This window comes from Pseudomassariella vexata (genome assembly GCF_002105095.1).
Source record: "Pseudomassariella vexata strain CBS 129021 chromosome Unknown BCR38scaffold_11, whole genome shotgun sequence".
NCBI lineage: Eukaryota > Fungi > Ascomycota > Sordariomycetes > Amphisphaeriales > Pseudomassariaceae > Pseudomassariella > Pseudomassariella vexata.
In genome coordinates this window covers 1,372,207-1,392,541 of record NW_024467966.1, presented here as the reverse complement: position 1 = coordinate 1,392,541, position 20,335 = coordinate 1,372,207, and the positions used below count along the sequence as shown (strand labels likewise).

The following is a 20,335-nucleotide window of genomic DNA, read 5'->3' as shown; positions in this document are numbered from 1 at the left end:
TACAACCAGCCGACAGAGTGACCATATGCAAGCCCCATCACACGCTGCGCCGTGGGATAGAAGCAAAATAGCTCACTTGATAATGAGAAAGAACGTGGTGGACACAATCAGCAGGGACTATATCCAGGTATAACGGTGGTGCAATTGGACAGATTCGACGCACGTCCGTCCGGCACTCAAGTTGCCGCTTATTTGCAACTTCGACAAGAATTTCCAACAAGTATTTAACATATCATTGGCTCATCGTGAAATTCTAGGCTGCAGTTTGGGGCCCTTAGTATACATATTCGGCATGATTTGACGATACTAACTAGCTGCATTTGCCCTTCAAGCGGTGTGAGCCCGGATCCGAGTTTGTTAGTAAGGGCGGTCTTAAAAGGGAAGGTTTTGTCATAAATTCATAGCCAAGTATTTTTTTCTGATTGGTCACCTAGCAAGCAGTATGCACTGAAACATAGCATACATCACTAAACGTAAGCTGACCTTACATAACGGTCTCAAACCACCCCGCCCAAAGGCAATGCACCCACTCTGGCAGAATGTGGTCATATTGGCTGTCATGTATGAGATCCAACAAACAATATTAATAATTCATTTGCATCTAACATCATGAGTGAAACCCACTGCCCCTCCCAATGCTATTTTGGGATACCAGTTTTGCGGAACACTTGACACCTTCACGGTTGCATGCACTGAACTATTCGGGTTCTCGTCATGACTGATCTATATAGATTGTTTCATAAAATGTCGGGAAGAAATTGAATAGGTGTTTGCGGGCTTAAGAAGACGGCCAAATTATCCATGTACATGTAACAAGTAGCTCTATATTGCCGAGTACAGAGATAGACTTGATCTACAGTCTCGGGCTCAATCGAAATCACACAAGCCGTCCCTAGTGATTACTCCTGATCGTTTCTGCTGAAGCTAGTGTGCGGAAGACATAGAATCTTTGCCAAAAGCTTGCAAATATTCATCTTCAGTTTTCAGCTCCCAAGTGACGGACTGTAATCGTCATCCGAATGTCCATCTTGAATCCCGTGGCGGCTTAAATGTCGAGCCCGGAGATTTATACGAAGGCCAAAAAAGGATGTTTTTTTTCTTTTCTCTGATGGTTACTTCTGGTTTGAGGCGGGGTTTTGTAGTTTTGTAGTCCTGTACTTGGCCGTACCTTCACATCTCCCGGGGCTTTGTCCAGGTATACGTTATTAATTAACGCCTCGGGGAACGAGCCACAGAGGAAATGGCAAGCACCCAGCTGGGTTTTTGAACAACTGGCTTCCTCCATAATCCACCTTAGGATGGTGGCAGTGACCCATAATGTATGTTTCATCACGAACACAATTGCATCGATAGCTGATGACAAAAACAGCTAGAGGAGCTGTAATATACGCCCTAGCCCATTCCTCTACTTCAGCTCGGAAATTGTGCAGATCAAAATCAGCCATCGTCTCCAATGGGAAGGGACACCAGTTGTACTGGCCTCCTAAAGACTGCATTTCTTCATCACGTAGCCGCATTTCACACATGTACCAGCCACATCACGTATTGAATTTCCATTTTACTACAATCTTAACCTTAGCCCAGAACACATACTTTGGCTATGAGGACGGTTTTTACCCAGTCCATCCGCAACTTGGTGCTAATCCGAGTACTAAAAGGCCCTATGTCCACTGAGGAAAGCAAAACAGGTTTATATAGACAACTATACAAAACGCAAAATCTTAGAACTTTATACGAGAACCTATTCGCGACAATGAAAGACCACCGCTTCTTCTGCTCCAGGTCAACAGGCGTGGATATGACCTGGGACTTAGCCTAGAACCACTCCGAACACGGGCGGGCCAAGGAGCACTCGCAATTGTAGTAGGCAAAAGCGGATCGAAGATCGGGCTTCTGCAGTGAGTATAACCTCTGACGTTCCAAATATCTTTGCGTACTTATGTAACTGTAGCCCCAACAAGTTCGTCGACTCCCAAGTCCTAACCTCGCCCCGGCACAACCGTGGATCCAAACATGTCTCAGCGCAGCCAATAAACTGGAGATACTATACAAGAACTTCACAGCTCCACCGTAGATCTGGCCGCTGATCTGCATTTGCACTATAGAAGCCGCCGTCGCTATCACCATCGCGGCTTCTGCTCGAACTACTGTCCACTCTGTTAGCTTTCAAATATCCATCCCCGGGCCAAACGGTATTACGCAATCATCGGATCTGGGAGCTGAGACGAGCATAACTTTTGACAAGAGCCTGCTCATGAAAGCCACTGGATTGCTTTCGGACAAGACGGTTTGGGCGGCTCGGTGGCAGCAGGTGAAAGCGAGGTTTTCAACGGAGACAAGTCCTGCTGGCTGTAGAAGTCGGGAAATTGAGTTGATGCGTGTTATGGCTGTCGGGTGAAAGAGGGGAGCTGGAGAGGAACCGGATGAGGCGGTGAAGAAAGCTCTAGACGATGATGAAAACGACGTTTCAGGGCGAATATGATGATAAGATATGGCAACACTTCGACGAACAGCTAGATGATGTGCTGGAGGAACTGGAAGAGTGCAGTCGAAGTGCGCATAAATCTGAAGTGAAACTGATTAGGAGTGGGAGAAAATGTCTGGTTGTGGATACGCGGCCGTCTTTTGTCTACTGCAAAGGGCCTGTTTGTGAGTTTATGCTAGTCTCATCATACACGCCAATGCGGCTAATAGTACATGTCCGCTACCCATCTATGGTTTTGGCTTCTCAACGTCTTCCAACTTCTTGTCATCCGATGACTTCACCTTGCCATCCTGGCCAACACTAGGAACATGTGCCCGTATCGTAGGTTCAACGGTCTTCTTCGGTGTGTCCACAGGCGGCTTCGTAACCAGCTCCACAGCCGCGGGCGCAGCTCCGCCAGGGGCATCCGCAATCTCGTTGACGTCATCTTTCGTCAAGACATCCCTGATGCTCGCTCCTCTACTCGACATGAGGAGCGTCATCGGGCCGCGGAACTGCAAGAACAGCCTGTCGCCCCATATCGTCCTCCTCGCAGTTGTCCGTAGGCTAAACATAAGCCCGGCCAGGAACTTGTACACGTCCGTTTGCCGCATGGACTGGAAGAACTTAATGTCGCCAAGCCAGTTCGTCACGGAAGGGACCTGGAAATTTATGCCGGTGCTCTTGAATCGGAAGGGTAGCGGGGGGCTCCTCGTCATGGTGTAAGCCACGACGTTGGATGGATGGGCTACGAATTCCTCGCCTTCTCCTAGCGTCATTTGGTATATATGTCCTGGTGCTGACAAAGCCGCTAGTCCACGGCCAGTGAGCTCAGAGGATCCCCAGTGCGCGAGGGGTAGTCGGCGTTGAATGCGAGGCGTCACTGAGAGGGTGTGACCTGTCCATGCTAGTAGTGCCGACCGCTGTGCAACCATCCAATCTGTGGTACCATCGAGATGGAGGACCATGAATGTCGTTGTTGGCGATTTTGTCGATATCAAGGCTGTGAGGGGTGTCGTCGAGGTGATGCGTTGGTAGAAGAAGGGCACACCGAAAGGAGCACGACTGATGGGTGAGAGTAGAGAGAGGGTCGACTGCGCCTGCATCCCGCCGTGTTAGCTATTCCTTTCCGTACCGATGCCATTGATGCTCACATTTTGCGCCTTGCCTGACAACGCAACCAGCGTTCCTCTTCTTGTGTACAGCTTCTGCGACGCCGAAAGAGAGACGGAAAGCAGCGAGTAGGGTGACCCTAGCACTTCGAATCGGGCATCTGTGCAGGTTTATTATGAGCCCAGGTTCTCCCAGAAGGTACAACGCACCGTCAGTCGTACCTGCAGCATCCTTAGAAGCATCCAAGGATGCACCGAAGGCATCCCCGCTGAGGCGTGATGATTCTATCGTCGGCGACGAGCTGATCTGAATGGCCCTACATTGCCGGCAAATGTAGCTAGTCCGACCTGCTAATGGGATTGTCCGACGTCGGCAGATCACCGCAGAGGCACTGCGCATTGTGGTGGTCGCAGTAGGATCAGCTGTCGGATTTGTCGCGGAGCTCGATCTGGGCTTGCAAGAAATGACCTCACAATCAGGTTCGAACTTGTTGAATGTTTGGATCCCGGCTTAATGGCTGTCGAATGTGGCTGGTGATCAGAGCTTCAGCCACATTACAGATCTGGCGATCAGATATGTTGCAACCCTAACCTAACCCTCTTGCGGTTAGTCCAACTTAGTAGTTTCCAAGCTCTTCTCTATTGATGCTCGGGGCACATTGCGCCGTATCGTTGAGTACGGTAACGTTTCCTACTATCACGTTCTCCTGAAATATCCATCTTTTCACGAACAAAAGATCGGATAAATTATTCTCTTTCGTGTGATAGTGGAAGCCAATGCCTCCATGAATTCTCAGTCATCTCCTAACAGAGCTCTATGAGATAATCTAAATGCCTGCTCCCAATTTCAATATCATGCGCGCGAAGATCCCGAAAGATGGCGGCAACATACTTTCGTCTTTTGGTGACCATCTCATCATCCTCATATTTACCCCTTCCAAGTTTCAGGTGCAGTTCGGACAGGGCGTGCAAAGCCACCTTCTTGACCTTTGCCGCTACAGTTGTTGCCAAAGGCAGGGACGATTCCATGATTTTATCTCGTGCCTTCTTCCAGTCCTCAGTTCCGAGAGCAAGGTACCATTGTGGCCATAGTCTGTGATCAAGTTCACCCCCGCATTGTACTACTTGCAGCTCCGCCCTTAACATCTTGAAAATGTGTTCCGTCGATAATGCACAAGCCGCTTCAAACAGCGCACATGCCCCTGAATGATCTCCTACTAGTGGCGATGCACCATGGGCAAGCAGGGTCTCCATCGTATCAACCGTATTAGATGACTCGTGAGCCCGCGATACCTTCGCTTTGAACAGCAGAAGCAACGATGTCTCGCCCGCTGCGTTCCGGGCATTTGGATCTGCGCCTCTCTGCAGCAGGCATGTTACTGCCTTCTGGAATAATTGCTGAGCTCTCGGGGTGTGGTGGGAAGAATGACGAAGGGCGAGCTCGTGTAGAATCGTGTTGCCGTTCTCAGATGCGTGGTTGGGTGGGGCCTTCATCAATATTTCGATGCCGAATTCCATGCTCTTCCATGACGTAGAGAAGTACTTTTCAATGTAATGTAACACGGCCGACTTGCCAGAGGGCAGTTTGGTGGTTGTATCAACTCCCTTGGCTAAGAACCGTCGGAAGATGCCATTTGCACAATCCGGGGTCGTCTCGAACTCGCTGTGGTCCGCCCAATTGCCTTTGCATCTCTCGAGAAAGACTTCGAACGTCGACTTCCCGCCGACGAAAGGCGCAGAGATGTCGGCTCCGCGGTCGAGGAACGTGTTCAGACGACTGTATATATCGGGATTGTAAAAGTACGGGACATTGAGAAGCCGATGAAATGGTGAAAACCCAGGGTTGTTTTTTATGTTAACGTCGGCTCCGTACTGGAGGAGGGTGTCGATGACAGGGTCTTCTAAAGGCGTCCAAGGGACTAGTGCTAGGTGAAGAGGTGTATCTCCGTGCTCCTCTTGCGAGGATATCACTGCTCCGCTTTGGAGTAAAAACTCGAGATTAACCTGATTAGAGACCCCCCAGTGCAACGGTGTACGTCCCAGGTGGCCCTTGGCGTTGACGTCGGCACCGAACTGCACGAGGAGTTTTGTGGCTTCCAGGTTGGCTGTTATGACAGCATAGTGCAGTGGCTCGTTTTCGGAATGGTCTTTAACGTCAACAGGAGCCCCGGCAAAAAGGAGAGACCGTATTTGCTCCACTTGACCCTTCAATGCAGCGTGGTGAAGTTGTGTTCTACCGTTCTCGTCCACTTGGTCGAGATCCACGTTAGGGGGTGAGGCGATATCAACACAGATGTTGGCGAGTGTCGGTTCGGGGTGCAAGGTTCCAACACCAAGTCCGTCCAGTAATTGGGCGCCCGATGACGAAGATGGCAAAACAGGACTCGGATTGTGCTCAGAGGCTGGATTTATCATGGAACGAACCCCTTTTGATCTGGCAAGACGTGTCTCCCGCCGAAGATTGGACCTTCTGGATGACTTGGACTCCACTCGGACATGCAGGGAATCTGGGTTGGACTCTGTTCTATATTTCATGTAGCCCCATTTCTGTATTTGCGCTCGGTACGATCGTTCTCTAGAAGTGGATATCAGTGCCACCGCAACATTCGATACGGATTGTGTATCCATACGAGGCATGAAACCCGAATTTTCCCTTGATGAGTCGCATTACCTCACAGAGAGGCTGATTGTAGACCACATAGAGCTTGCGGATCTCATCTTGGAGAGGATCCCAGTCTTTGACCATGGTCACTGTAGTCCGTTGTGTATCGTGTCACCGTGGTGTTCCAGTTTCGATAGTCGGGTTTGGGAGATAGGCGATCACAGTGCAACTAGTTTTAAAGTCATAATAGTAATTTAGAACCTAAATTCGAAGAGACAACGAACATTTAAATACTCAAAAACCTCGGTGACGTTGGTCAAACGAGCCAGTATGCGCGTGGTATTATGTAGTTGATATTGGGATGGACAGAATGTGCAATCTGCAGTCCTATCCGCAAAGTTAAGTGGAAATCCCTAGTTCCTTTAATAGTCCCTAGTGAGCTCACACAGCCAAGCAAGTTTGCAGATTGCATGTCTCACGGTGGGGAGGCGCAGCGTGGTAGGTCCAAACGCTGCAATCTCCTACATACCAATCAGTCACTTCGTACGAACCTATGGGGGGCAGTGCCAAACCACATCCTGCATCCTTGCTGGCGTTCAAACCTGTACTTTGCGGAAGAACATGCTGACAAGCACGTGGTGGCTGCATGTACAATATCTGTAAAATGCATCATTATAGCCCTGCTGCGAATTACACGTGTGCAGATGGAGGTTGGTCATTTGGGCTGTTGAGAAGTTCGCATTGCGTATCGTACTACAAGCAGGTCTGAGCTGGCGCATCGCAACTGCAACGATACGTTCTTTCCCACAATCACCATCACTAAATGAGAACCATTCACTTGTGCAGAGTCACGATGACATTCCAGGAGATAATTGCAGTTGGAGACTGACTCCCGACCTCCGTGATTGTGACTTCCTAAATCCTGTATTGCTTATGTCAGGATCTTTCTCCTCTAAGCCGTGGCCTCTCAGTTCTACGATGACGCGCCGTACAAACAAAACCGGATTTGTTTATTTGAGACCCTGAGTGGTAGCTTATACCCGCAAGGGGAAACGAGAAATCTAGCATTAACTACTACGAAAGTCGGATGGGCGCTTTCAGAATCCCTAACAAATTGCAGGGCCAACTAGGCTTTTATTAGCTGTAGTTTCCTTTTGAGAGGACCTTATAGTCCCACCTTCTCGTAACCGAGCCAAGCACCGTCTTGGTCACTCTATCAGTGCTCAGTTTACGGCTGTATTTATGATTCTTGGCCGGCTCGTCTGCAGTGATCGTGTCAACCATATCCCTCACCTTCTCTGGGTCTTGGCTCAACTCATCGTCCAACCTATTAAGCCACCAGCGGGCTGTCTCACGTTACCCACCTGAAAGAACTGGATGCCAATCTGACGAAATGGAGCCGACATATCGTCAAGTCTTGTAGCTGCGGATCGTATTACTTTGCCGAGATAGTAATGTCCATTACGCCCGTCATTTGCTCCCCCGTCTGTCCATACAATGATGTTTAATAGTTTGACCATTTTCGCTTCATCGTCTGATTCTTTGGCCTTTGTCTCGTAGTAATCCAGATATGGCTTGAGAATTTGGTGCAGACACTTCCCCGTTTGCGTGTCACCGCAGGGTGGCGAGGCCTTGTTGAAGATTCTCAGTACTTCCGAGGCAGTAGGGATATTGTAGTACCCTCTACTTGGTCTGCCTTCGGGGGGTATCCCAGGATTGCCATCAGCGTCCTCGTCCGGCGATTCGTAGTTCATGAAGTAGATATCGAGGCCGTTGTCGTCGTGCTCTGGGCAAATAAGCACGATAACTTCAAGGACACCTCTTATCTCTTCCTAAAGACTTATCCCTGTCAACTCCTTCGATGTGATGGATGATGAGTCGTCAATAACAAGCACGGTGTCGAATCGTGTTAGGAACGCGAAGGAGTCCTCCTGGATCTGCCCTGGACTGTTGCGACTCCCGCGTTTACGGTTGAGTTTGCCTCCAACAAAACGCCGCCAGGAGCTGTGGTCATCAATCGAAGCTTCCCCTTGGGATCTTCGGGAAGATCGGTGTGGAAACAGGCCTCCGCTTCGTGACTATGTTAAGAACTGAAGAATCCGGATGTTTGCAGTCGTAGCTATCGTCTTGCGCTCTACCCATACTTTCCTTGGCCACAGTGATCAGCTGCGACATTATGGTCTTACAAACATGTGCAGTAAGACGCTTGAGGACGTCAGTGGAGATGATCAAGTCGTTAAAGCCATGGAACTCCTGATTAATTCAATTTATAGACCGAAAAATTGTCTGCAACCGCGCTCATTGCCATGGTCGTTGAAGTTGGTCCAGACACGGCCATTACGGCCTCTCCCCTGTTCGAAGTTGGGTCGCACATGTAGATGCTGAAAGGATAGTACCGACACTAGTGGCTTTTTCTACAAAGCCCCTGCGCGGTACTGTGGTTTGATAGCATGACTCCTAGGTAGTTGCCTTTCTTATTTGGGGGTGGTTTAGTATATGGGCAAGTTTCATAAGTTCTTTGGATTGCCTCTCTTGGCGAATTACTTGAATCATAGCAGGTCCAGCCGAGGACGTACTCACAGAATCAGACGAATGCTCCGGATCCGATGTTGGACTGTCTGGAACCATCGTTCAGAATTTGGACCAACTGGGGTGCTGGAACGTGGATGTTGGTGCAGATCCTAGAATTCGCCAGGAATGTTATGCCTAGAATCAAATCTGCTCGTTAAACGTAGAGAATTCTGTGGTGCAACGTAAATCAGCATGTTCAGAATTTTGAGTACATATACATTCGGCCAGCCGCGTCTGAGGAGCGCGACGCAACGAAGACTGTTTGTCGTTCCTCTTTTCCAGGGGACCTGTGACGATATATGGTGTATCGCGCAAAGATAGCCGAAGGGCGGAGGTGCTTCTGGAGGTAATGCCTTGCTGACTACAGTTCGTGTTACGTCCAATGACGCAAAGTCAGGCATACGGGGTATGTTTGTGTAAGAGATGCGGATGGCAAGTGGGATGCAAGCGTCTCATCGTTGGATGTGGGATGTGGGATGTGGGATGTAGGAGACCGAGCCAAACACCCAAGCTCGGTCTCCGAGCCTACGCTAAATCCCTGAAGCTGAAGGGACGTTAGCGGGTCCTCTCCCTTAGATAAGCCGCCGGCATCCCACTTGGCATAGATCCGTTTCGCGGGGTCTAGCGTGTCAACCCCGGTAGAGCTGGCTCTCGGGGCTTATCCAGCTCCTTGTCATTCTATGGACAACCAAATGGAAGAATTCCACCGACTGGTAGTCCGGGGCAATGCGCAATGTGAGGGACTCGTACTGCTTTAAATAGGAAAGGTGCTGGTCGGACATTTCTATGTCAATTACGAAGGCGTTGCTCACAACTAGAAGCTTGGCTTCACTCTGGAAACACGGACACAAACCTTCAACGTATTGCCTCACTTTTTGTTTCCAAGCCGACTTTTTACTATTCTCAGGCCCCTGCTCTGCCATTGGTCAGTGTTGCACAACTGAAAGCAGTGACTTCCAACCCCTCGGGGAAGTCGATCGCTTGAGTACGACAATAATTTCTAAGCATCTTCCGGGAGAGATCCACCTTACGGTCACCGAAGTTTTTCTTTGATACCCGAAATTTCTTCAGCACTCATAGACATCGCACTGATCGCACAAAACTGAAATCCAACTTCCATCGGCCAGATAGTAGTTGCTCAGTACTTCACAATCACTCCAGCATCCAGCCATTTTCCACGCAATTTCCGTATTACGACACCAGTCTTCTGCAAGCACCCACACAACAACCGAGACTAGCAGTATCTTGGGATACAAGTGCGCCCGCATTGTTCTCACTCCAAACGACCCAGGCCTCAAGGTTGCGCCAGGAAGACTTTTCCTTCGCCCTCGTCAATCTCAGTTTATCAACAACTCGCGACTAGCAACATACAGAACGAGCACGCCACGTTTCGCGACATCATATGCAAGCACACAAACGGAAATATGACCAACTCTGATCCCAGATACTCCTCGACGCAGGAGGATATGCCGGCGGCCGGCGGCAAGTCAGCTTCGGCTTCCTCAAGCCCCTCGATCGAGCGCCTACCGCCGCAGCAACAGACAGGCACCGATACCAGCAATGGCCTCAAGCCTGACCCCGCAGCCGTTGCCGACATGGAGAAAGGCACTGCTGCCGTTCCACAGAAGCCCGGTCCGCCTCCGGGCATGGCACCCTCAGACTTCCCCGACGGCGGACTGCAAGCTTGGACGACCGTTTTTGGTGGATGGTGTGGCATGTTCTGCACATTCGGACTTATCAACTGCATTGGCGTTTTCCTTGAGTACTATGTCCAAGCTCTGCCGAACTATGATACTAGCGCCATCGCTTGGATCACCAGCGTCCAGATCTTCGTGCAGTCTGGTGGGACCGCAGTTTGGGGACGGCTGTTCGACAACTATGGCCCGAAATGGCTATTGATCATTGGCACCATCACGTATTGCTTCGGCATGATGATGACCTCGCTTTCGACCCAATACTACCAGTACTTCCTGGCCCAGTCTATTGTCGCCTCTGCTGGTTCTGGCGCCGTCTTCAACTCGTGCACGTCCTCAACCGCAACATGGTTCTTCAAGCGACGCGCGTTAGCTATCGGCCTTGTGGCCTCCGGGTCCTCCCTTGGCGGTGTCATCCTGCCTATCATGATGAACCACCTCATCCCTCGAATCGGATTCCCCTGGACGATGCGAGTTCTCGGCTTCATGTTCCTTGGTCTGTGCGGTATCTCATGCCTCACCGTCACGTCTAGACTTCCACCCCGACCCAAACCCGTCCGAGTAATGGATTATGTCAAGCCATTCAGGGAGCCTGCGATGCTGTTCACCATCCTCGGCGGTTTCTTCTTCCTCTGGGGAATGTTCTTGCCGTTTAACTATCTTATCCTTCAGGCGCGAGCTGCCGGCGTATCGGAGTCTCTCACTACCTATCTAATCCCAATCCTCAATGCTGTCAGGTAAGCCATGGACCTATCTACCCTAGTTTCCTTGATTTTGGTATACTGACATGTGCCACCAGCATCTTCGGCCGTATCATTCCTGGTGCCGTGGCAGACAAGGTCGGCCGGTACAATACTATGATCTGCATCACTATGCTATCTGGCATCATCACTTTGGGTCTCTGGATTCCCGGCAAGAGCGCAGCAGCCATCATTGTCTATGGCGCCATCTTCGGATTCACATCCGGCAGCTTCATCTCTCTCGCGCCTGCCTGCATTGCCCAGGTCAGCGACATCCGCGAGATCGGCACGCGCACCGGTACTGCCCTTTTCGTCCAGAGCTTGGGCGCCTTGACTGGGTCACCCATTGCCGGTGCCCTGATCAGCCGGATGAACGGCCGGTTCCTAGGGCTACAGATATTCTGTGGCATTGTCATGCTCGTCAGCACGTGTTTGTATTCGATCTCGCGAACCTTCCAAGTCGGCCTCAAGCCCGTAAAGTGTTGAGCTTGCATCACGTAGTCCCATGCCGGCTAGCAGTGGGGCCTAAGGCTTGAGTACCATGGATAGATGGGGTGGACCATCTAGTCATTGTGACTATGGGTACATACATTTGAGGGTTTTTTTCACCAATGCTAAACACGTACATGGCGTTTTTCGGAGGCGTTGAGTCGTCAGGGGTGGAAATATATTTCATCTTCACTTTTGACGTGAGTAGAGGTTTGGCACAAAACCATCTTTATTATACCATGGCGAGGAAGTGCATAAGTAGGAAACGGCCGGGACGATAATAATAGACAGATCTGACATATGAACGCCAGGCTCTGCCTACGCGTGGTCTTGTATCCCGCCACCCCTTGTAAGGTGATACATGTATCTCCAAAGCAACATTCACACGCTTGCCCTACTTAAGGAATGGAACATCGTCCTCTTAGCATTCCTATACGACACTTGGCTTACTGTGAGTAATTCAAAGAGGCGTCTGAATCTGAAAGCAACCAATAAGTGTATAAACCTCTACCGAAGTTATTCTTGACACGTCCTTCCAGCTAGCGCCCTAATTTTGCTATTCGACAACACCCCAAACTTAAACACACAATATGTCCCTTGTACACCCCCCCCCAGCCTCCCCTTCGCGAATCTCTGTCTCACAACCCGCCACCCCATTCTCTACACCTCCCTCTTATCCCTCTCCACCTGCCTCATCGGCGCCATCGTCTTCTTCGCCCTATCAACCAGCAAACCCAACACCAATAACACGCTAGCAACACCGCTTCCTCCTAGGTTCCCTGTTCCTGGACCACCTGCCTTGTTTGGCAAGGAGGGGAAGCGCGACGGTTTTCCGCCAATTACCCGGGTGTCAAATTGCCCCCAGACTGAAACTAACTGCGATAATGTGGAGCTTGGACTGAGTATTGGGTTGTTGGTTTTGCAGGTCATGATTCTGTGTGGGGCTGTTTTTGCTTGGATTAGGCCTGTTTGGTGGGAGCGAGGGTGTAATGAATGACCCGATGGAGTCTTTTTGAGCACGGGTGCTTCATAGTCGATTTGCAAATATATCTAAGCATTGCTCTATCTAGACTTGTGTTGTTCTATATCGAGGCACGTAGCAGTCTACTTAAAATAAAGTTACTTACTATGTAGGTTCATAGTATATTATTCACTTTCTGATGACTCTGAGTCAAACTCAAACACTTGACAAGTCGCGTCTATGATTTTTGATGCCTCCAGAAACGAGCATATCAAAGTATACTGTCGCTACGAAGTCAATTCAGTATCGTTAGTCAGCATTTCACTTGCCTCAGGGCAGGGACTAGAGGCCTTTCTCGCAAACGGACTTTGTATCAACGGTGGACAAGTAAACAAAGGCTAACAGCTAGTGAAACAATACAGCCATCAAGTAATACAAACCATAAAGTTAGGTTAAGAAGCATGATGTAGCAGTGTCCTCTTTAACGTCGTGCCATCTCTGTGGGGTCGTTCCATGGATAATCGCTGTTACCATAGCTTCTTGCACGTGTACTAGGCTAGCGTATCGTTCTTCGCCTTTACCTTTGACGTCTCTTCCTACACTCCCTGTGCGATTACATGTAACATACTAACATGCACAACCAAACCAGTCGCGACGATTTTATCGAGATGGCGTCCATACAGATCGGACTCTCGGGGGTATCCTTCCTCTCCCCATGTCTGAAGCAAGTCGGCCGTTGTCTCGGGCATCGTCCCTTAAAATGACACAGAGGAGCAAGACCATTATCATCTCGCAGAGCTAGCATTCACTTTCTTAGAAATTGTCAGAGAACAGAATGCCATAGGCACCGGTGGGACACCGGTGGGGCTCTGGTGTAGGGACGTGCGAGTCATGACACGATATGGAAGTCTTGGCATGCGGAACAATCGGAGAAACTAGTGCTCCGCGGCTCCGACGCCGGGTTCTAGCTATCTATGTAAGGGGCGGAGGCCCGGGAAGAAGATAGAGAGAGAGTAGAGATCAATGCATCATCATGGGCACCCCTACCTGAGACCGCCAGTGACCGCCCGTGACCACCCGGTGCTACGTAGGAGGGACGCCCATTACTCCCCATCACTCTGTACTATTGCCTTCGGCCTAGCCGTACCCTGACAGAAATTAAGCGGGAGACGCCAAAAGAGTGCGCTGGTATCCATAGAGGGTGCAACCCCTCTTTTCTACCATCGGCCCCAAGTTCCCCAACCAGCCTAGACTTTCTCCCACAGGTAGCATCGTGATTTTGTCGAACGCACTAGGAAGCGATGTTGAAGCGGCAACGTTTTCTCCACACCAAAAATCCGAAACTCGTCACGGGGTCTTCTATTGGCCTTGATAGCCTGGCAGTATGGTGCATAGGCGACTATCTCTTGCATCTGGTTTATTTCTAGTATCTTTGATGCGTGATTGGTTGCTTGGAAGATGCTCATCTCCTCAGTTGCGCATGTTCGAAATTGCCTTGACACACTTTCGCAATCTGGGCAATGCTTCGAAGAGCAATTGGATACGGCTAAGTAGTCGCGTAGTCCTAACAGGTGTTGTATCCTTCGTCCCGGTCTGGCAAATGAAGAGACGCGCCCTCGTGGAATTCCCAAGGGACTCCGCAACTCCTGCAACTTTGACTTATACAAGAAAAGTGACCATGCGGTATGCTTTTAGGCTTAGGGTAGTTGGATCTATATGCAAGAGGACAAAAACTTCTGGGGCATTCAAAAAAAAAGGCATGGTAGATGGACTTGCCGATTCAATGTTGACAAGCTGAAGCTTCAGTCTCACTTATACAAACTAGTCACATAAGCGGACCAAACAAAGAATCTATAGATTGTTAAAAACAAAATAAGATAAAAACCACAACGCAAAACGTTACATACCCCAGATATGCCGGCAAGGTCTTCGATGCAGCGCTTAGGCCAACTGCCCATAGATAGCCCTTCCGTAGTTGCGGGCTCCTGGGAGTTAGTCTCGCCACCATCATCATCGCCAATGCAACTCTCTTGTCTACATTGCCCGCACTACCATTGCAGGCGATTTGCAAGCACGAAAACAGCCTATGCTAACAGACGCAAGTAGTAGCAAACATAATTCAATGTGATCATTGTCAAAAGTTCAATGGCCGCAATAATACTTCCATGCAGGTCCATTTGCCGATCATAGTGTATTCAAAACCCTTTGAATGTAATAATGCGTGAAACTTTCAGTTCCTTAGGCTAAGCTGAAACAGGTGGTGCCAATGAATCCTTGCACTATTGTTCGGTAAAAATAGGAATGTTCTAGGGCATCAGTGCCAGTCACCTCTGGTTGCCTAGTTTCTGAGGTTTCTCCTAGGTATATATATAAACCAAGGTTGGGAATTATATCACACTGTTCTTAGTGGCAGGTGATCTGAGTCTGGAGATATCAGCGTTTGACAAACCCGTAAAGCCTTTACAATATTCTCATCGACAATGTGGAGCCGGAACAACAGCAACAGCTTATATCCTAATAGGGATGCATCTCATATCAGTGAGATTGAGCTAGGAGAATTGGAGCTGGCGGCGCAACAAGCGCTTGTCACCATGGCCCACGGCTCACGAGATGGCCAAGTGAATGCCTATTCCACCCATGAGGTGGAGGTCGCCCAGAGATTAGTGATGATGTCTCAAGGCTGGAACAGCGGCCAACTCTACTTCCAGCCTCCGATGCCAGAACACACTAAATTGAAATCATTTACGGTGAACTCGCTCGAAAATATACTCGGGCAACCGTCCGTAGCACCAGATTCATTATCGCCACTGATGGCCCACCCATCAAAGCACGACAATCGATTCACCCAGCCAACCACGGCCCTACCTTCGCCCTCTCTCTTGTCCTCGATTCATCCCAATCTAAGTCCCCGACTTCGTTTATCCCCGCCCAATCCCCGAGCCCAGAGTATCGATCCACGTCCCCCTCCGCTATCCTCCGAAACATAGCCCTCCTAGCAGGAGTTGACGACGTGGGCAATGAGCCCGAGCCAATATCCCAAGTTATCTACGCCTTCTGGAACCAGAAAAGCCCCGGCTCCAGACAAGTCCTCGTACTTCGAGCAGGGGATTTCTTGCCTGTCTATGTGGACCTGGACGCCGAGTTCCACGTGCCGAACTAACCCGCTTTGCAGGTATTTAAGTTAGTCTACTGTGGTGATGCCGAGGTCGTGACGGGTGATCTGGGGTTGTAGAAGAATTTCTTGCCGCCCGAGGTGGAGGTTGGGAATGGAGAGGTGAAGATGGTCCCGAGGAGCAAGTGGCGGTTGATGAAGGCACTGCCTAAGTCATACTAGTAATAACTACATTGACGTGAGTGGCCTCGCGGGGCTAGCCGTAGCACCAGGTCATGGTACAGGGGTTGTTAACAAAATGATGAATGAAACCAAGATCAGTGGGTGCCACCTGTAACTACAGGTATCAAGTTACATAACTCCAGAGACGATGAACAATGTGATTTAGATCTACCTGAAAGTATTGTGGACTTGGCACGATCCGACATAGGGGTTTCGCCCCGACCATCCTCTTCCCATACTGCTGAGAACGATGGCTTCTTGGCTATCATTATGGCCATGTTCATCGATACCATACCCATTCCTCCCATATCCATCCTTCTTGCTTCGCTGACTCTAGCGCCCGTTTTTCCAATCCGTATCCCTCTGCTTGCTTCCGCACCTGGCTTCCGCTCCGTAACTAGTCGTGCATTCGTCACGACTTCAGTCCCTCGCTTGCGACACGAGCGATCACTGCCACTATTTACATCCATAATGTGGTGGATATTTGAGAGGTCATGGACGTGCAGCGTGGACGATTACACTGTACATACATATGAGCCTACATCTTCTTGACCGTATACGGTAATCTTCATCAGTGCCCTGCTAGTATTACCGATCGTGGGAGTATAGTACTGGCACTTCGAAAGAAGCTACAAATGCGGCTACGATAAGTATAGTTCGTTCACATTTTTCATGGTTTCTGTTGAAACCGATTGGCGCATCTTCCAGCTTGGTGACTGTAAGAAGAGTACCGTGGTCTTTGCACTCAACATCCTCTTGAACGGCGAATCAATTTTCAAGTAGAGCTGTTGCATGGCCCCAACATTTTGCGCCCATTACTGTAAGCATGCGGCAGAGCTGAAATGCAGTTGACAATCGCTTGATGAACTGTAATTTCACTGCCTCGAAGCCACCCCGCGAAGAGCACCAATCCTCTTCTGCTTTCGGAGAGCCATCCAATAATCGAGTCGAACAACGACTTCTGCGCACCAGGGATCTACGTCAGCATTCCCAGGCATATCCATCACACCTTCGAGCCAGTCGGGCGCAGAGTTCGGAAGGCCAACATCACTCATCCCGAGTGGCCAGTTTCTCGAGTGATGTTGGACTGCAAACATCTGGCGGGGCAGATTGAAGTAGTTGTTTGCTATGTCGTACCAACACGTGCACAGGCCAATTAATTACTGAGACGGAATAAATATCTCATCGAGCATTCTTACCTTATCTTCATATTGCGACGGTGGTCACCTGAAAGCTGACGATCACGATGATCACACTTGTGTTCATAGCAGTCGCCCTCGCTGCCGTCATTGCCCAAGATTGCTCAGTAGTCGACGAATATTGCTGCCCTGGAAATGTCGTTCTTCCCTCCATTCAGCTCAATATCACACTGCCTAACGACAGTACAGCACCGACCACGCTATTGAATGTGCCCCTATTCGACGATGACTGTCTATACCATACCCCATCACAGGCTGTATACCCTGGTAAGCCCCCACTTCCCTCTTGATCCTCCGCCCTGGCTTATCGCATCACAGGCTCATTCGCCCCATCTGCCATCACCGGCATCGCCTTCTCCTCCTTCAACTTCGTAGACGCCACCGGCAACCCCCTTGACCAGCGTAGCCTGACCTCCTTCCTGGGTTTCGTCTCCCTATGTCTGGGTTCCACGGGTGCGACCATGCTTAGCGCACAAGATTTGTTCAGTCACAGTCTGGTGGTTTGCAATATTAAGCCAGATGGAGAGGGACAGCGCATTTTGGACGGGGTTTCTTTTGGGTCGGAGGAGATAGTGTTCGTGTCTCCACCGCAGAGAGATGTGGCTTTCTATGCGTGTTGCATTGACTATGGAGGGGACAACTGTGCGGATCAAGTGGCTGAGGCTATTGGGATTGGTACGTAAGTGGGTTAAGCAGGATAAGACTTCGGTCTTCCTTGTTTGTACAGTTAGGAATGATAATACCCCATTCGTCTATTTAACATTAATGTTGCATCGTCCATTGAGCTAGCAGGCCACGTGGCTCAATCACTCAGCACTGGCGGCGGCCTTTTGGTTATTGACAATGCCCTGTAATGTATACTGTACGCAGGTATGATACCAAGCCCCAGACCCAGTCTCACTGCCAGAGTGATTGCACATTCAGAAGATGTTCAGGGGTTCAGGGCTGATTGTCACGCTTTTCTTCAATTTGGCCTTCGGTCGTAGCTAGCGTACAAAATCATGGGTAGTTCATCTACTTAGCTCAATTTTATGAAGCCACCGTTGGTAGTATCTCGACATGTTGCACCCAATTTAATGGAGCTTGTATGGAACTCTTGAAGTCTCCTGCATGTGGCCGTTAACGCTGGTCTCTGCAAGAGCATATCCAATGGCGTTCTGCCCTGGGAAATGATGGTTAAATGCAATCGTTCTTGCTCAGCTGTACAATGCAAGGCACACAACGTCAGGTAACGAGATAAGTGCAGCTGTGCCGTATCATCTCCTCTGTCTTTGCAACCCAATTCTTTATCAACTCGGCACATAATTGAGCTGGGGAGTCTTGATGCTTCAGTACGTAGTGAAGGAGAGAGCGGAATGTGCATTTTGAGGGAGGTGGTGAGGCCTAGACAGGGGAAGTGTGGCACCTAAGATCTTCGAACCGAAGGGGTGTTGATGGCGATGACTCACTGGTGGACCTTGACCTATTTAACTTGGCAACGAGTTAGCTACGTATCTGTATTATCCTCTCTCATTCCATCTATTGCTTCAGATTGTTCATTTCCTGAAATGAGACAAGTAACTCAAGTTTAACCGGACTTGTTTGACGTACCACACGCCCCTGATCACTATTTCTCCGAATGGTCTGGGTATGGTTGAAGAAGAGAATAATCGTCAAACTCCAGCATTACCTTGCATTTCGGTATTTTTATCGATTGTTGATATTACCGCCCTGTTACGCCAAATAATCAAATAGGGGACTAATTATGTTCTGGACAGCGATGAGTAGAATACAAACAAAAATAGATACGACTTGGCTAGGTTATTATTAATCAAAAGGTATGTTTCAGGTTCTTTGCTGCCAGAGAAGAGGTGTGTTCAAATCAAGTATGCAATAACTACCACCCATTCATCAGCATTTGCATATCCCACTTTAGAAGTAAATTTCTTGGTTCACCTCTCACGACCTCAAACGGCAAGGATCCCAACTAGTCTCTAATCGGCCCACTCCCGGCATTCACCGTCGTTCCAGCACTCGCACAAGTCCCTGTCGTGGTGATTGTGGCCGTCGAGATGATGTGTTGGGATGGGTTCTCAGTTACTCTGACGGTCTGGGCTCATAGTAATAGTGAACGTCAATACGTCAGTCTCCTAACGGTCCCACGTTGAGCACACCCAACACATCAGAGTTTATAACTTCAATGATGAAGTTCTCGGCCAGTTCCCATAGTACCTCAATTCGGTAAACTTCATAACATAGATGATTCAGTATTGCATTCTCAGCTCTTTGCTTCCCGCACTGCGGTCATCAGTACCAGTAAGGACTGAATGAGGCCACGGACGCAGGTCAAATCGCTCGATTCGGCCCAACTAGGTTCTATTTTACGGATTATGGCCTTCAGAGCATTCCATCCGTGTTCTATATGGTTCAAATCGGGGTTATAAGCAGACCACTTGATAGTCCAGATGCCGCGCTCGTGTAGCTATGGCTTTGTGTAGTGTAATACGTAAACTTTGGCGTTTTCCAGTATGAAAGGATAGACTGGAAGCACCCCTTCCTTAAGGAGATCGCAATATAACCGAGAAGTTACATCCTAGCGCTCCATAGTCAGATCTCACTTATTAGAAAAGATACCCGAAGTTGTTAGAAATTAAGGAATGGATGACTGCTAGCTCTATCCATTCGATGAAGGGGACGACCTATGGTTACATAGACTGCAACTAGATCCTCCAGAGCCAGATTATAATCGCATGGTCACACAGGCCCTCCAGCACAGCACTTTGACAAACCAAAATAGCTGTTTGGGCCGATCACGAAGGTTTGGCCCCATACCCAGAACCTTGACAGAAGTCCTGGTAAGTATAAAGCGTCATGCATAAGCCGGCTTCCACTATAGTAAACCTCCCTCACATGCACAATTGCTGGGGCGCACATTGTCAGGCCAAGGACTACTACCGTTCAAAACCCCATTTTTGTGAAGCTCATAGATGACAACGTGTAATAGCTATGGCTTTGATTAGAAAGGGAGACATGCTTCTGCTGATGTGATGAGCTCACGATATGTGGATCCGCCGAGATCCGACGAATATAGCTACGTGAGAGAAGCTTAAGTTCGATCAAGACCAACTGACAAGACCAGGGACGTAAGTTTTAATTAGACTTCGGGAAAGAGAAGTGAAAGACATTAGAG

General features: G+C 49.3%; 6 protein-coding genes across 6 annotated transcripts; 3 read left to right on the top strand and 3 right to left on the bottom strand.

Annotated features, from left to right (window-relative positions):
• Positions 1-2,712: 2,712 nt before the first annotated feature.
• On the bottom strand, positions 2,713-3,976 carry BCR38DRAFT_349766 (mitochondrial biogenesis AIM24-domain-containing protein; the record flags this gene model as incomplete). The annotated part of the gene is made up of 3 exons (XM_040856513.1): positions 2,713-3,564; positions 3,619-3,737; positions 3,799-3,976. The coding sequence occupies 3 exons, from the start codon at positions 3,974-3,976 to the stop codon at positions 2,713-2,715; spliced, it is 1,149 nt and encodes a 382-aa protein (XP_040713090.1).
• Positions 3,977-5,589: 1,613 nt separating this feature from the next.
• BCR38DRAFT_316786 (ankyrin repeat-containing domain protein) lies at positions 5,590-5,823 on the bottom strand (the record flags this gene model as incomplete). The annotated part of the gene is made up of 1 exon (XM_040854711.1): positions 5,590-5,823. A coding segment is annotated over one exon (234 nt), but the record flags the coding sequence as incomplete, so codon positions are not given.
• Positions 5,824-7,139: 1,316 nt separating this feature from the next.
• BCR38DRAFT_496752 (uncharacterized protein) lies at positions 7,140-8,118 on the bottom strand (the record flags this gene model as incomplete). Its single annotated transcript, XM_040864755.1, has 2 exons — positions 7,140-7,997; positions 8,019-8,118. Coding segments are annotated over 2 exons (609 nt in total), but the record flags the coding sequence as incomplete, so codon positions are not given.
• Positions 8,119-10,215: 2,097 nt separating this feature from the next.
• Positions 10,216-11,669, top strand: BCR38DRAFT_348675 (major facilitator superfamily domain-containing protein; the record flags this gene model as incomplete). The annotated part of the gene is made up of 2 exons (XM_040856446.1): positions 10,216-11,180; positions 11,243-11,669. The coding sequence occupies 2 exons, from the start codon at positions 10,216-10,218 to the stop codon at positions 11,667-11,669; spliced, it is 1,392 nt and encodes a 463-aa protein (XP_040713087.1).
• Positions 11,670-15,113: 3,444 nt separating this feature from the next.
• On the top strand, positions 15,114-15,620 carry BCR38DRAFT_411970 (uncharacterized protein; the record flags this gene model as incomplete). The annotated part of the gene is made up of 1 exon (XM_040858630.1): positions 15,114-15,620. The coding sequence occupies one exon, from the start codon at positions 15,114-15,116 to the stop codon at positions 15,618-15,620; it is 507 nt and encodes a 168-aa protein (XP_040713086.1).
• A 1,593-nt stretch (positions 15,621-17,213) lies between these two features.
• BCR38DRAFT_487917 (uncharacterized protein) lies at positions 17,214-17,849 on the top strand (the record flags this gene model as incomplete). Its single annotated transcript, XM_040864212.1, has 2 exons — positions 17,214-17,433; positions 17,485-17,849. The coding sequence occupies 2 exons, from the start codon at positions 17,214-17,216 to the stop codon at positions 17,847-17,849; spliced, it is 585 nt and encodes a 194-aa protein (XP_040713085.1).
• Between the last annotated feature and the right edge of the window lie 2,486 nt (positions 17,850-20,335).